Raw genomic sequence first — 13,011 nt, forward strand, 5'->3', positions numbered from 1 at the left:
CCCCTCCCCAACCAGTCCTAGAGGAATATCGCCAGTGAAGGGCACAGATGGCAACTTTTTTTCCCCATTTAGAACAATCCAGATTTTACCTTAAAAGATCATAACTGGTAGAAAAGTCCCTTTTCAATTATACAACTGGAATGAATGACCTGTCAACTGCTAGCGATCAGTTAAAGCATCAAATTAAGACCCTTCTCCGCTCCCTCCCTCCCACCCCCCAAACAAACACACATATAAGTCACGCCAGGGACCCCGGCAACAGTCAAAGGGTCACTGCCACTGCTCCACGGTCTCTGGCAGGTTGTGTGCTTTCTGGGGCTCCTTCCCTCTCTGGGAGGGAAAGGGCAGGCTCCCCTGGTCCTGCAGCAGGAGGGATCCAGGCAGGGGAGGAAGCAGACAAGCTTGAACCAGGAGAGGCTGAGGCACAGGGCCTTGCACAAGCAAAGGGGGCCACGCAGCCCCTCTGCCTGCCCGCGCACTCCCCCTCCCCCGCATCTGCTTTCCTCTCCGTGGCTCTGGGTTCCTGTGCTCTCTGCTAGAGCTGTGTGTGTGTGTGTGTGTGTGTGTGTGTGTGTGTGTGTTTCTGTCTTTGTGCTTTTATGTGTGCTCCGAAGGCGCAATTCAGAGTGGTCGGGCCAGCTGGTGGGAATGGTGGCTGCTCACCCCATTCTCTCCAACTGACAGGCATTTGTAGCTAAGCTGCCATTTGTCACCGCATCCATTTGCTGGTATCCTGGAGGCTGCTGTGTGGGTGGCAGGATGCGTCTGGCTGTGCGTGTCTACGTGTGCATTTTAAAGTATTTCATGTCAGTTGAGGGTTCTTGCTCTGCTTTTGACTGATTGCTGGATGAAGAAGTGGAAAAATATTTCAGGCTTCACCCTGGCACCTTCTGGGCAGCCCAACTGAACAACAGCACTTAGCTCACCACACACCCCCTTCCCGTCGGGGCTGCAAGACGCCCATCCGGGACTGTCCTGGCGCCCCACGGCCACAGCCCTGCCGAGTCAGGCACAGCCACATTCCTCCACGATCATGTTGGGCACGTCCCGCTTGACGATGTTGTACTCGTCGTCGAAGTAAAGCATAGACATGGTGCTCAGCTTGGTAGGGATGCAGCAGGAGTTCACTGTGCCGGGATTCAGGCCCCGCATGCGGTACTGGTTCACCACAGCCGTGTGGAAGGAGGAGGCTGAGCCTGGGACCCCCGCCAGGTAGGCCGGGCAGCTGCCCTCACAGTAGTTCCCGTAGTAGCCAGTGGGCGCGATGATCCAGTCGTTCCAGCCGATGAGGCGGAAGTCAATGAAGAACTGTTGCCTGCAACAGAGGTTGGTCCGGCCATCACACTCCAGGCCCCGCTTGCGGATGCGGTGCCTGCTGTCACCCAGCCTTGCCTGCACGACCACGAAGGGCCGGTGCGACTCCTCGCCGGGGTCCACGAACACGGGCACCACAGCCAGCTCCTGGCAGCCATCGCACTGCACATCCAGGTTGAGTCGCCGCTCGCCCCGCTCAAAGAGAGCCTGGATGGCCTCCGTGAGCGGGAAGGTGTGCCAGCCGCTGCGCTTGAGGTCTACCTTCTTCTCTACCACATTCCACCGGTCTCCGTGGCCCTGCTCCTGGTAGTACACCTTGACCCGCACCTTTCGCCGATTGCCCTTCTCCAGGACATAGGGCAGCAGCTTCAGGTAAAGCCACAGGCTGGCCTGAACCACAAACAGGTTCTGGTTGCCTTCATTGGAGATGAAGAAGTAGAGGCGGACCCGGGAGGAGGCGAGGCCATCTGCGGAGAAGCGGGAGAGCAGGCCAAGTTAATTCAAGGAGAACACGAGGCAATGGGGGAAACAGACTCTGCTGCATGATGCTGGAATGCTAACTCGCTGCGCAGCTGGAAGACGTTACTGACCAGAAATACTGTTCCTGGGGCCAAAGCCTCTGACTATAACCTGGGAGAGGCAGAGAAAATCATTTCCCATTGAGAAACGTGGACCAGGTTGGAGTTGAACGGTCCAGGCCTATAAAATCCTGCCTCACCTCTCCCAGGCCAGGGCTCCCTGGAGACAGGCTGTCAGGCCTCAAAGCTCCACAGAGGAACTTGTCAGGAGGCCAAGATCTTAACAAGTTGTTATGGGTATCTGTGAAATCTAAAAAACAAAACCAGGATCACACCAAAGATGTGGGGATGGGTTGTTTTAGTCAAGTGGGGTTTTTTTGTTTTGTTTTTTTTGGTTAACTTAGGGCATTGCAAAATCCAGCCGAGCCACCTACTGCCTCCTTCCAGTGTTTACCTAAGCAGGAGCTGGTCCAACCCCCACAGGACCTCCACTGCAAACAAGCTAGCCCTGCTCATATCTGACACAGGCAAGTGTGCTTTGTAGACTGCAAAGTGCAGCCCTCATTTCCAAGTAGTTAGTTCCAAGGGACAGGACATTCAGCCTTGAAACTTGAGGTCCACCCCTTTGACGAGCCCCGGGCTCCCCGTTAATGGCACATTCACCATCTCCAAGGAAAGGGGGAACTGGCTTGTTCGTTTTCTCAACGACTCAGCTCAATAAGAAGAGAGCCCATGCCAACCCAGAGATGACTCCTCTCATCCTACATTTCAGCAACTCTTCTCTCTGACAACCTCTACTTTTTTTCTTTTTCCAGGAAGAACAAATACAGCAACTGTATGTCCACGGCTGGCTTTATCAAATCTCCCACCAGTGCCTCCCCCGCCCCACAGCCCCTCCTCAGGCCTCGCCTGGCTCCTCTATGACACTGACATCTGACTTTGAAATGGGGGAAAGTGCAGCCTTAAAAGCTGGTCTTGGACCAGCTGCCTGTGACCTGAATCTGTTATTTATAAGTCAAAGAGCTGGCTCCACGAAACGGACCAGAAATATAACAGCCCCCGCTGTCATTTTGTGCCACGGGGACCAAAAGGCCTCCTCGACCTTCCAGAATCACATTTCTACTCTGGGCCCCAAAGCACCTTTTAATCCAAGCTCTCTAATTGCATGTCGAGATTCCCCACTCGGTTGGACAGCTAAAACAGCAATGCGTTTCTTTCTAAGCACAGACCAGCCCCGATTGTCTCTGCTTTTCTCCACACCCGGCCATGCAAAACTTTTCATCCCTTTTCATCCCTGGGCAGCACCAGCCCTGTCTGCCTGCTGCCTGGGTTGGGGGGGGGGGGGAGTCATTTGCAGCCTGGGGACACAACCGTTCTCCCACCCTAGGCTCCCTGCCCACCCCCACCCTGACCATACCAGGGCTCCCCTCTCTGAGACCTACTCCATAGTCCCCTCTGCATAAGTGGGACTGAGCCCCAGGCACAAAAGCCAGCCTGGCTCATTGAAGTCCTGAAAAGGACAGCGGAGTCAAAAACACTTGAAGCATTTCAACGCGAGCACATTTTCCCCCTTCTTTTAAAGTTCGGAAATAATATTTTTTCTATCTTGATTTTTATATTTAGACAGTGGCAGAAATTTGCAATCCAAGGCCAGAGGAAAATTCCAGAAAGAACTCCTACCCTTTGTTAACTACAAACTCTGTGGCTCTCAGACTGCTGCCAGGGGAGCCCAAAGACATGGGGCTGTCCCTGAGCCGCGTCTTTCTCTGCGTAAATGATGGGACCTGTTGAGAAGCTTGCCTTCCGCCCGATTCCGGTGCCCACACAATCGGAAGAGAGGTTGCCTAGCTCTCCCTAGTGAGGCTTCAGCAATCCTGGCAAGCCCACGCCGCCCGGTGATGGAAGCAGCCCTGGGGCCTCTCACGCAGGCAGGCGCGCGCGCACACACACACACACACACACGCTCCTCCGGCCCACGGGTATCAACAAGCACACACATCTCCGGCCACACTGCTAAGCCTACACTCCAGTCGTGGGAAACAAAAACATTAAGCAATCACCAAGGGCCGCACGCATCTGCTGGGAGGGAGACGCGTGCCCAGAGGCGCGGGGCCCAGATTCCCGAGAGCAGGAGTGGAGGGCAAGGTGTTCCCGGCGGGGGTGCGGGGAGCAGGACGGGATCCCTCCCCTGGGTTGAGGAGACGGCAACCGGAGCGCAGGGCGCAGGGCGGGGGGCCAGCGGCCGGGCGGGGGTCCGGGTACGGGAGGGCGCGCTGGCTGCGGCGGCCAGAGCGGGCCGGGGGGGAGGGATCGAGGGCCACCGCTAGCCGCCGGCAGAACCGACCCACCTGTCTCCGCGAAGCTGATGATCTCGGAGACGCGCTCCTGGCCGTCGGCGCCCGGGCTGGCGTGGCCGTCGAGGTGCGGGATCTCCACACGGCCGTCCTCGCGCACCTTGCCCGCGTGCAGCTTTCGCAGAGCCGTGACCATGGCGGCCTTGGGCACAGCGTGCGTGATGTTGGGCCGGCCCCGCATCTGCAGGCGGTTCAAGATGTGCCGCTTGACCGCCTCCAGGAAGTCGCCGTCCACCCGGCCCAGCTCCTCCGGCCGCCGGAAGCCGCCGCACGACGTGCAGGTGTCCTGCGAGCCGCCCGGAGCCCCGGGCGGTGGGGGCGGCGGCGGCGCGGCGGGCGAAGGCGGGGGCGTGGGCGAGCCCCAGGCCTCGGGCCCCAGCCAGCCGGCCGCCAACAGCAGAAAGCAGGCGGCCCTCAGCGCCCAACAGGGCAGCCCGTCCATGGTGCGCCGCTGGCGACGAGGGCGCCCGCCGCGAGGCGAGCCGAGCCGAGCGCAGGGCCGGGCTCCGGGCTCCGGGCTCCGGGCGCGCCGCCCCGCCCCGCCCCCGCCCGCGCCCGCCCGGGCCTCCGCCCGCCTGCCGGGAGGGCCGCCGCCGGCTCTCAGGGGGAGGGGGCCGTCCGGGCCGCGGGGTTTCCGCGCGGCGGGGAAGGGGCGCTGAGGGCCGCGGGGGCCCGAGAGGCGAGCGAGGCGAGGCGGGAGCCGGAGGGTCACTGCCGGCCGGGCGTCTCGGGGCGCCTCGGGATCTGCAGCCTTCTCCCCATCCTCTCCGCGTCGGGGCCCCGCAGTCCCCGCTCGGGTGAAGCGAAAGCGGCGGCAGCGGCGGCTTGGCCGCGGGGCGGGGAAGGTGGCGAAAGGGCCGGTCGACGCAACTTGGCCGAGACGGAAGCGGAGACGCCGGAGCCCCCGGAGCGGAGCGGGCGCGGCGCTGCGGCGGACTCTGCGGCGGGGCCCCGCACTCGCACCTGAGCGCCTCGCTCTCGCCGCCTCGCACGGAGGAAGAGCCGCCGGTGGCAGCAACGGGCGTGTCGTCCTCGCCGCGGGCCGGCGGGCGGCAGAGCGGAGCGAGCGCAGTGCGGGTGGCGCCGGGGACCGCGGGTCCGCTCAGAGGCGACGCGGAACCCCCGGCCGCGGGCCCTGCAGTCCTCCCGGCGCGTCACACGGCAAAGTTGTTTCCAGGCTCCCGGGGCGCCGCATCCATCCGCCGGCGGGCGGGCCGGCCGCTGCCGCTTCGCCGGGCCTCAGCTCCGCCCGCCTCCTCACTTCTCCTCCCTCCCTCCGCCTGCCTGCGCGGGCCGGCGGGCGCGGGGCTCCGCGCGGAAGGCGAGGCAGAGCAGAGGCAGAGGCAGGGCCCTTCTCGCCCCCGGCTCTGGTGTCTCCCGCGGCCGCGGCGGTGTCGGCTCGAGCGCCGAAAAGTCTCGCAACGTCCCCGGCGCCGGTGCTCTCGCTGCTCTCCCGCTGGCACACGCCGCAGGGCCGGCCGAGAGCGGGCGGTGGCAGCCGCGTCCCCGCGCCCGGCCGCGACAGAGTGCGGAGCCCGCCGGAGAGGAGTTCTTCTCTTTGCCCTCTCTTCTTTTACTCTCCTCGCTTTTTCTCCCAAGGGGAAAAAAGCCGCACAATCTCCGTAAGTGCGCGCGCGTTGAGATAGACGTTGGCAAAAAAAAAAAAAAAAAAAAAAGCGGGGGGGTGGGGAAGCGAGTCTCGCCCTGGCCATGCGGGAGGAGGCTGCCGGTGCCTCCCCGCTCCGGCTTCCCGGCGGGGGGGTGGGGGGGAAGAGGCGGAATCTGTTCAGGTCGGTGTTGCCGGCTTCCCACACCCCCCACCCCCGCCCACCCCGTTTCCCTCCGATTTTTTCCTTTCTGCCTGAGCGAGAAGGAGGGGGAGCTGGCCCTCTCCCTTCCCCCCACCCCTGCAATACCCAGCCACTTTTGCTGTCTCGAAACTTTCCCACCACGTGGGCACCCCGGACCCTCGCCCCGCTGGGCGGCGGGCGGCACCGACGGTATCTGGGCCCCGGATCCCAGCGCTTGCCCCCGCCCCTCGGCCGCGCAGGCCCTGCCCTCGTCGCTACCGCCGCCCTTGGACCAGAAGAGGCAGCTCCCGCGGCCGCGGCCGCCCGTGGCCCTCCCGGGGTGCTCCCTCGCGGGCCTGGCGAGGCGGGTTCGGGGCCGCGGGCTGGCGCCGTCGGTGGCTGGCGCTCCCGGGCTGCAGTGCACAGCCCTCGCAGACACGCCGGGCCGCTGGTGCTCGGGCGAGGCGGGGGACCTGCAGGCTGGAGGGCCAGGGGAGGTGGCGGCCGCTGGAGGCCTGGCCGGCCGCTGCTTCCACCGGTTTGCGCCCCAAGGAACTCCTCGATTGTGCGGGGATCCAACACCACCACCACGCATCCCATCCCCCATCTGGCAAACCTCGGCCCCAGACAAGCCCGGGTTCCAGTCGAGGCTCAGCCATTGCCATCTTTGTAGGAGTGACCTTGGGTACAGCTTTCGCCCTCTCTAGTCTCCATGTCCTCATCTGTAAGTGTGTGGGGGGGGGTGGAATAACACCTATATCACACGGGCTGCTTGGGAGCCCCAAGGAAGGAAACTGGGCCAAGCTCCTCACAGGACCCAAGCAACTGTGATTCCAAGGCCGCCGGTTTGGGGCCGCCAGACAAGAGGCGCTGTCACTGGAAACCGAACTCCCGAAGCCGTCCAGACCCCCAAGTGCAATCCGTTCCTCTGCGCCTCCTTACGCCCCCACTGGGTGTGGAGCAGCAAGACATTGATCACCGGGCGTAGCGCCCTAGCCAGGAACAGGGCCCTGCCCTCTCCCCTCCCTCGTCCAGACCCCCGACCCACCGTGGCCACGCCCCAAGCAGATAGGACGTCCAGGCTGAAGTGAGGTGGGAGGTCATTTGGGCTTCCCTAGAATATTATTCACCCCAGGACCACCAAGGAAGAGCGTGGCCTCCAGTTCAGGGTCCCTACCCCCGCAACCCCCATCACGGGCTTCCCAGGACAGCCTTGCTGCTGTGGAGCTCAGCCTGGACCGAAGCCCCGCCGAGGCTGGCAAATCTGGAGGCCGAGCGCCCCCTCCCTCCCAACCAGAGGAAATGACCGAAGATGCCAGGCCGCTCCCGCGGGGCTAGCCGCGTCCGGGTTTACCAACCCGCAGGCCAAAGAAGCAAGGGCCCAGGAGGGTCCCGAGGTGGCAGCCCTTCTGCCTGCTTAGGGATTTCTCCAGAGCCCAGTTCTCTACGGCTCCCAAACACACAGCACTCTGTGCCCTCCGGTGTCCACCCCTTACCCTGTCCTAGAGCCTGTGATCCCAGGGCAGGAAGGAGGCTTCTGCTTCCTGGGCAGCCAGTGGCCCTGAGCCAGGCTGGACCCGCCTCTGCAGTCTTGCTCGTATCTCCCACCAGGCACACATGCTCTGGTCCTCTGCCTTTCCATCGCCACAGCCATCAGCTACTTGGCAAATTCTGTCTTAAAGACTCAGCCCAGTGTCTCCTCCTTGGTGAAACCTGTCATGGCTGTCTTGTGCCCTGCATGGTTATTTGTCAGGCTAGGCCCCTCAGCCCAGGGCCTGGCTTTTATCTCCACCTGCCTGTCTCCTGCAGGGGCCTCAGTTCCCGGAGGACAGTAGCCAGGTCTTGTGGGCCCTGCCTGATGCCAGACCTGGCAGAAGTTCTGGGGAGCTATTGCGCAAATGCTCCATTGGGTGATTGATTAAATGAATGAACGAGAGAAGTCATTAAGCCAGTAAAGGATTTAACACCCCTCACTCCCCAGCACAAGCCCTCCCAGCAGCAGGCCTTGCCTGCCTAGTTGTAATACTTCCTACTGTGAGTTCCACCTGGGCTAGACAGGGCTGGGGGAAGGGAGAAGGGCACCTTGCCTTTGGGGACATCCTGTCCATTGACCTGGCGCTGGGGAGAGGCAAAAGCCACCACATCCTGGTTGGAAGAAGGAGGGAAGAGGAGGCTGAGAGGAGGGTCCACATTTTGCTCCCCTGGTGAAGGAGCTGTCAGCCCCACTGCCGGTCATATGCTGGGAGGGAACTGGGTCAAGCGGTAGTCAGAAACCATCTGCTCGAGAAGCTGAGATTATCCCGCCCTCTGCTGATCCCCCCGCCTGTGGGAGCTAAGGGTGTAAATTGAGTTCTTCCAGATCACCTTGTGCTTTGATGGGGGTAGCCCCCACCCCCTACTGAGGGGCAAGGACCTGTTCCTGTTGCTTCGAAGCTTCATTTAGCACTGGGCTCAGTTCTCCTTGTCCCGGTGACCTCAGCCTTCACTCTCAGCCAGGGATGTGACTGCACCTGTCAGTTTTGAATACAGTAATGCGCGTCAATGCTGTAGCCAACACCCTATACACAGGCTACAGGGCCAGGCCACCCACACGCAATGCTAGCTCCCTGCCACCATCAAGGAACACGGGCCCACTGGGGATGGTAGGAAGAAACGTAACATTGTGGATATGGGCGCATGGACCATGGAGAGAGCTTCCTTGGGGAGCTCGGAGCACTTGCTCTTACAAGTTTTTTTGGCATAACCCATAGATAAGTGCCAATTTGAGGACAGTGAAAACGTCCAAAGCAACAAAGCAAACTATAAAAATGAACCTCGTTTGCTAAAATAATTGAGAACTCAGGTACAGTTCCTGGCCACATGGCCTCTGCAGAGTGTGGGGTAAAGAGAGCCCTTCTCATACCATTGGGCACTCACAGCCTGTTTGGCAGAGTTGGCTGGGCTCAGGGACCTGGTGTTCACTTTGGACCACTGGCCCAGAGCTGCTGTTGTCGGTCAGCATCACCCATCATGCCTCTCCAGACGGTTCACTGTCTGAATGGAAGGAGCTTTGTACCAGACCGGATGAGATGTCCTACCCACCTGGCAGCCCAAGGCACAGGAAAGGAACAAACCTGGAGTCAGGTGTGAAGCAGGATCCAGCCAAGGAGGCCACAAGGGGCAAGGGCCAAGCTGTAAGAATCCAGGCACCAGCCCAGCCGGTGTGGCTCTGGCTGAGCGTCGACCCATGCACCGAGAGGTCACCAGTTTGATTCCCAGTCAGGGCACATGCCCAGGTTATGGGCCAGATCCCTAGTGGGGGGCATGCAGGAGGCAGCCAATCGATGTTATTTCTCATCAATGTTTTTATCTCTCCTTCTCACTTCCTCTCTCTAAAATCAATAAAGGAAAAAAAAATTAAAAAAAGAATCCAGGCACCAAAGCAGAACCCCCTCAGGATGTCCCAAGGCATTTCTGTGAGGTCACAGAGGCAAGTCCGTGGTCATGGGAGGGTTTTTTTTAATAAGACAGTGTATTTCTCACCAGGGCAGCGGGATGGTGCCCATCTTTCAAGGACCCCAACAGCCCTCACATCCTTAAGTCTTCCGAGGCCTCAGCAAGGAAGCCTGTCATCTCTGAACTCCTGAGCTCCAGCCCTGAGACCATCTATGCTATTCATCTGAAGCTGCCCAGCCCGGCATGGTACCTACTCAGGGAGTGCTTCTAAACTGAAGTCAGTCAGCACATAACAGACGAAGGAGCTGAAGCACCCTGGTGCAACTTGGTCAGTGGGCCTGGGGTTCAGATGCAGACTTCTGAGTTGCACACAGCAGGCTGCCATGGGTGCTCCCCTCCAGCCTCCCCCTGGGTGTATCGTGCTGCTACAGGCATGTCGCACTCCTCACGTTCACATACTATTCCTAAACTAGGCTTCACCCAAGCCCTTGTAGGGCTTCTCATCTAGTGGTTCTTCTGAGTTGAGTCCCTCATTTCCCGAGCCCCTAAAATCTATTGTTTGTTAGCAAGAACCATACAAATCATGGCCATCCTGGCTCCATTCCCAGTAGGACCAAGGTGCCAGGTGGAGGCTAGCTGAGGACCTGGGAGACCCTCCTCCACCTCACCGAGTGAGGGCTGGTTCAGGGGTACCGGAGGCTCCGCAGGAGTAGGACTTAACATGTTTTGAAGATTCAGGAAATATTTCAACAGCAGGCCCCATAGGGATGCCTGTCCAAGCTGGTTTATTTTCTAGAAACATAAAGACACTAAATACAGCTTCTGGTTAGTGGTTAGTGTCCCACTTCAGATTGCTAATCAGCAAGTGTTCCTCGCAGAGTCCCTTCCCGTGCATTCAGTATCCGCACTGAACTAGCTGCTGGGGATGGAGCAGTGCATATAGCAAAGTCCCTGACCCTTATACTGTCACTCTCCCCGTCGACTGGGGAGACCAGTACACACACAGACAAGGCTCAGGAGCTCGCTGGGACCATGCGGTCCACTGGGAGCAAGGAACACCTGCATCTGCCAGGAGGCTCGAAGGAGGCAGAGGACTGGAACTCAGCCCTGAAGCATGAGCAGGCATTTTCCAGGCGGGCATGGGAGAGAAAGGCCCTCCGGGAGAGGAGCATGCGTGGTGAGAACGTGGTCTGGGTGAGGAGTAAGGCAAGTCCAGGGTCGCTAGGCCAGAAGGGACCTTGTCAGGCCAGAGGGCTGTTCAGGCCAGGAGGGCATGTGGCCCCTTGCAAGAGTGTTTTAGGGGGACATTGGCAGCAGCTGAGAGACCCAGCCGTCAGGGAGGAGCTGAAGGCCAGAGATAAGGGTAGCAGTGAGGAGCACAGGAGGGGGAGGGTGGCACTCCTCCCTTCCGGCGCCAGGCCTGGGCAGCTGCTAGGAGGTGGGAGGGCTGAACAGGAAGAGTTGAGGACCCTCCACCCCATTTCTGTGATGAGTGGTCCTGTACGAGGCCCGGAGATGCCCATGTGTGGCGAGTACCGAGTGAACTGGTTATTTTGCATCTAACAAAGGAAAAGTGGAGCATTTTGAAGGTTGCTTTGCTTTGACTCTCTAAATGCAACTGTGTCCACTTTGGGAACACCTGGGTCCAAGCACCAAAATCCCCTTGAATCGCATTCCATGGTCCTCAGCCGCCCTTGAACTTCAGAACTGACCTCCACATCTGAGTGGGAGGATGAGAGGTGACCTGCTCCCCAATGAGCCACCAGCAAGGAAAAGTGCCCAGCTACCCCAAGGCAGCATTTCTTAGGTGCTACTGTGTGACTGGGTCATCACGAAACAGGCAAGAAAATTATTGACAAGATATCCTTTTTACTTTGTAAACAAAATCCATGAATGTCGGTCCATTTACATATATGAAAGCTGAGGACGTCCATCCCCCATGCGTTCCCCAGTGTACCTGTGTCCCCTCTGTCCCTACAGATCAGTCCTGGAGACTCCCACAGTAACGTAGCTCAGAAACAGCCATGGTGACATTATGATCTACTAAAGCTCCCCCTTCCTTACATAAAACTCTAATTGAATTTCCACAGTCAGTAAACGGGTCTCTGTGTTGCCATTGAAGGGAACTCTGCAGGGGGAATCACTGTGGTTGTAGAAGAAAAAACCCCAGAGCCATTACCAGCTTGCTCTCCCCCACAGCCCAGGCCTATTGATTGGCTCCTAGGGCTGTGTTAATTTCAAGGCCTCTCAATTTTCAGCCCTCTCTGGCCAGTCCCCAAGGCAGCCTGGGGCAGCGCCCTGGGCACACTATTTCCACTGCTCTGTGGTCCCTCCTCCCTCCCTCATGTCCCTCATCCTTCAGTGTCCCCCACCCCCAGGCCCCAGGCCCTGTGAGTAAGGTGTTAATCCCAGAAAGGAGGTATTTGTCATGCACCTACTCGGCCCAGTGTCCCAGGCTCCGGGCTCCGGCAGGCCTTTATCCATACATTAGATTATGGGCTGAAATGCTGGAGGGGGAAAAAGAGACGAAGGAAAAGAGAAGGATCCAATTTTTGTTTAGTGAATAAATGTATTTACATCTAATTGGGAGACCCCACTGTGAAGGGGTAAAGTGTTTCAGTTCTGGCCTATTGGAGGACAAATACCCGTTGTGCACTGGCTTTTATTCAAATTGAATTTTAGAGAGAGAGGAAGGGAGAGGGAGAGAGTGTGTGCACTCCTTCTCAAGTCGGTAAGGCTTCCCAGGTGCTCCCCATCAGCCTGGCCAGTAGAACCATGAGCAGAGCCCAGGCTAACGGGCAGCAGCCTGGGGGCTCCGGCCACCAGCAGGGCCTGTCTGCCCAGAGGGTTTTCATGCACGCTGGTCTCAAACCAGAGATTTAAGGATTTTTCTCTTAAAAGGTGGAAAAACCTTTCCAAAAAGAAAAGGGTGAAGATATGAAGATAGATACATAAGCAACAAGCACCTTCAGGGTGAGGAACTACAAAACAGAAAAAACAGAGTGAAAAAATGGATTAAAAATAAAAGATTTGCCCTGGCCTGTTTGGTTCAGTGGTTAGAGCGTCAGCCCGCAGGCCAAACAGTTGTGGGTTCGATTCCAGTTAAGGGCATGTTCCTTGGTTGCCGTTCGTCCTGGCCCTGGTTGGGGTCATGCGGGAGGCAACCAGTCAATGTTTCTCTCTCACGTAGATGTTTCTCTCTCCCTCTCTCTCCTTCTCTCCCACTCTATCTGAAGATAAATAAAATAAAAATATCCTCACTTGAGGATTTAAAAATAAATAAAATAATTTGCCAATACTGTGGCCTTTATCAGGGACACAGGTACTGAAACAGTCATCCACTGATGTTTACTAGTCAAGAGGCTAAGGATACACAAAATTATGAAATCCGTTTATGACCCTGTGTATCTGAGCTCACAGTGTCATTTACCTGCGCGTAGCTAACCGAGAACCCTCTCTTACTGAAGGTAGACCAGGACCACACACTGATCATGCACATACTGGGGACAACTAACCCTCTGCAGCCACATGGGCATATTCTGGGTTCAGAGCCCCTCAGCATCACCTGCAGCCTTCCCGATGCCTCCGTTTGTTGTTCAA

At 58.5% G+C, this 13,011-nt stretch overlaps 1 protein-coding gene across 1 annotated transcript; it reads right to left on the reverse strand.

The window, feature by feature from the left end:
- Positions 1-600: 600 nt before the first annotated feature.
- Positions 601-4,628, reverse strand: INHBB (inhibin subunit beta B). Its single transcript, XM_036254749.1, has 2 exons — positions 4,181-4,628; positions 601-1,781 (listed from the first exon to the last, which is right to left on the reverse strand). The coding sequence occupies exons 1-2, from the start codon at positions 4,626-4,628 to the stop codon at positions 1,006-1,008; spliced, it is 1,224 nt and encodes a 407-aa protein (XP_036110642.1). The 3' UTR covers positions 601-1,005.
- Positions 4,629-13,011: the final 8,383 nt, after the last annotated feature.

Source organism: Molossus molossus, unplaced genomic scaffold (assembly GCF_014108415.1).
Source record: "Molossus molossus isolate mMolMol1 unplaced genomic scaffold, mMolMol1.p scaffold_m16_p_11, whole genome shotgun sequence".
NCBI classification, from domain to species: Eukaryota; Metazoa; Chordata; class Mammalia; order Chiroptera; family Molossidae; genus Molossus; species Molossus molossus.

What these genes read in the sequence shown, in the direction of transcription:
- INHBB (XM_036254749.1), bottom strand. Translation starts at nt 4,628, where the DNA reads ATGGACGGGCTGCCCTGTTGGGCGCTGAGGGCCGCCTGCTTTCTGCTG. An exon ending in CATCAGCTTCGCGGAGACAG is followed by an intron (nt 1,782 to 4,180) that starts GTGGGTCGGTTC and finishes GCTTCTCCGCAG; the next exon opens with ATGGCCTCGCCTCCTCCCGG.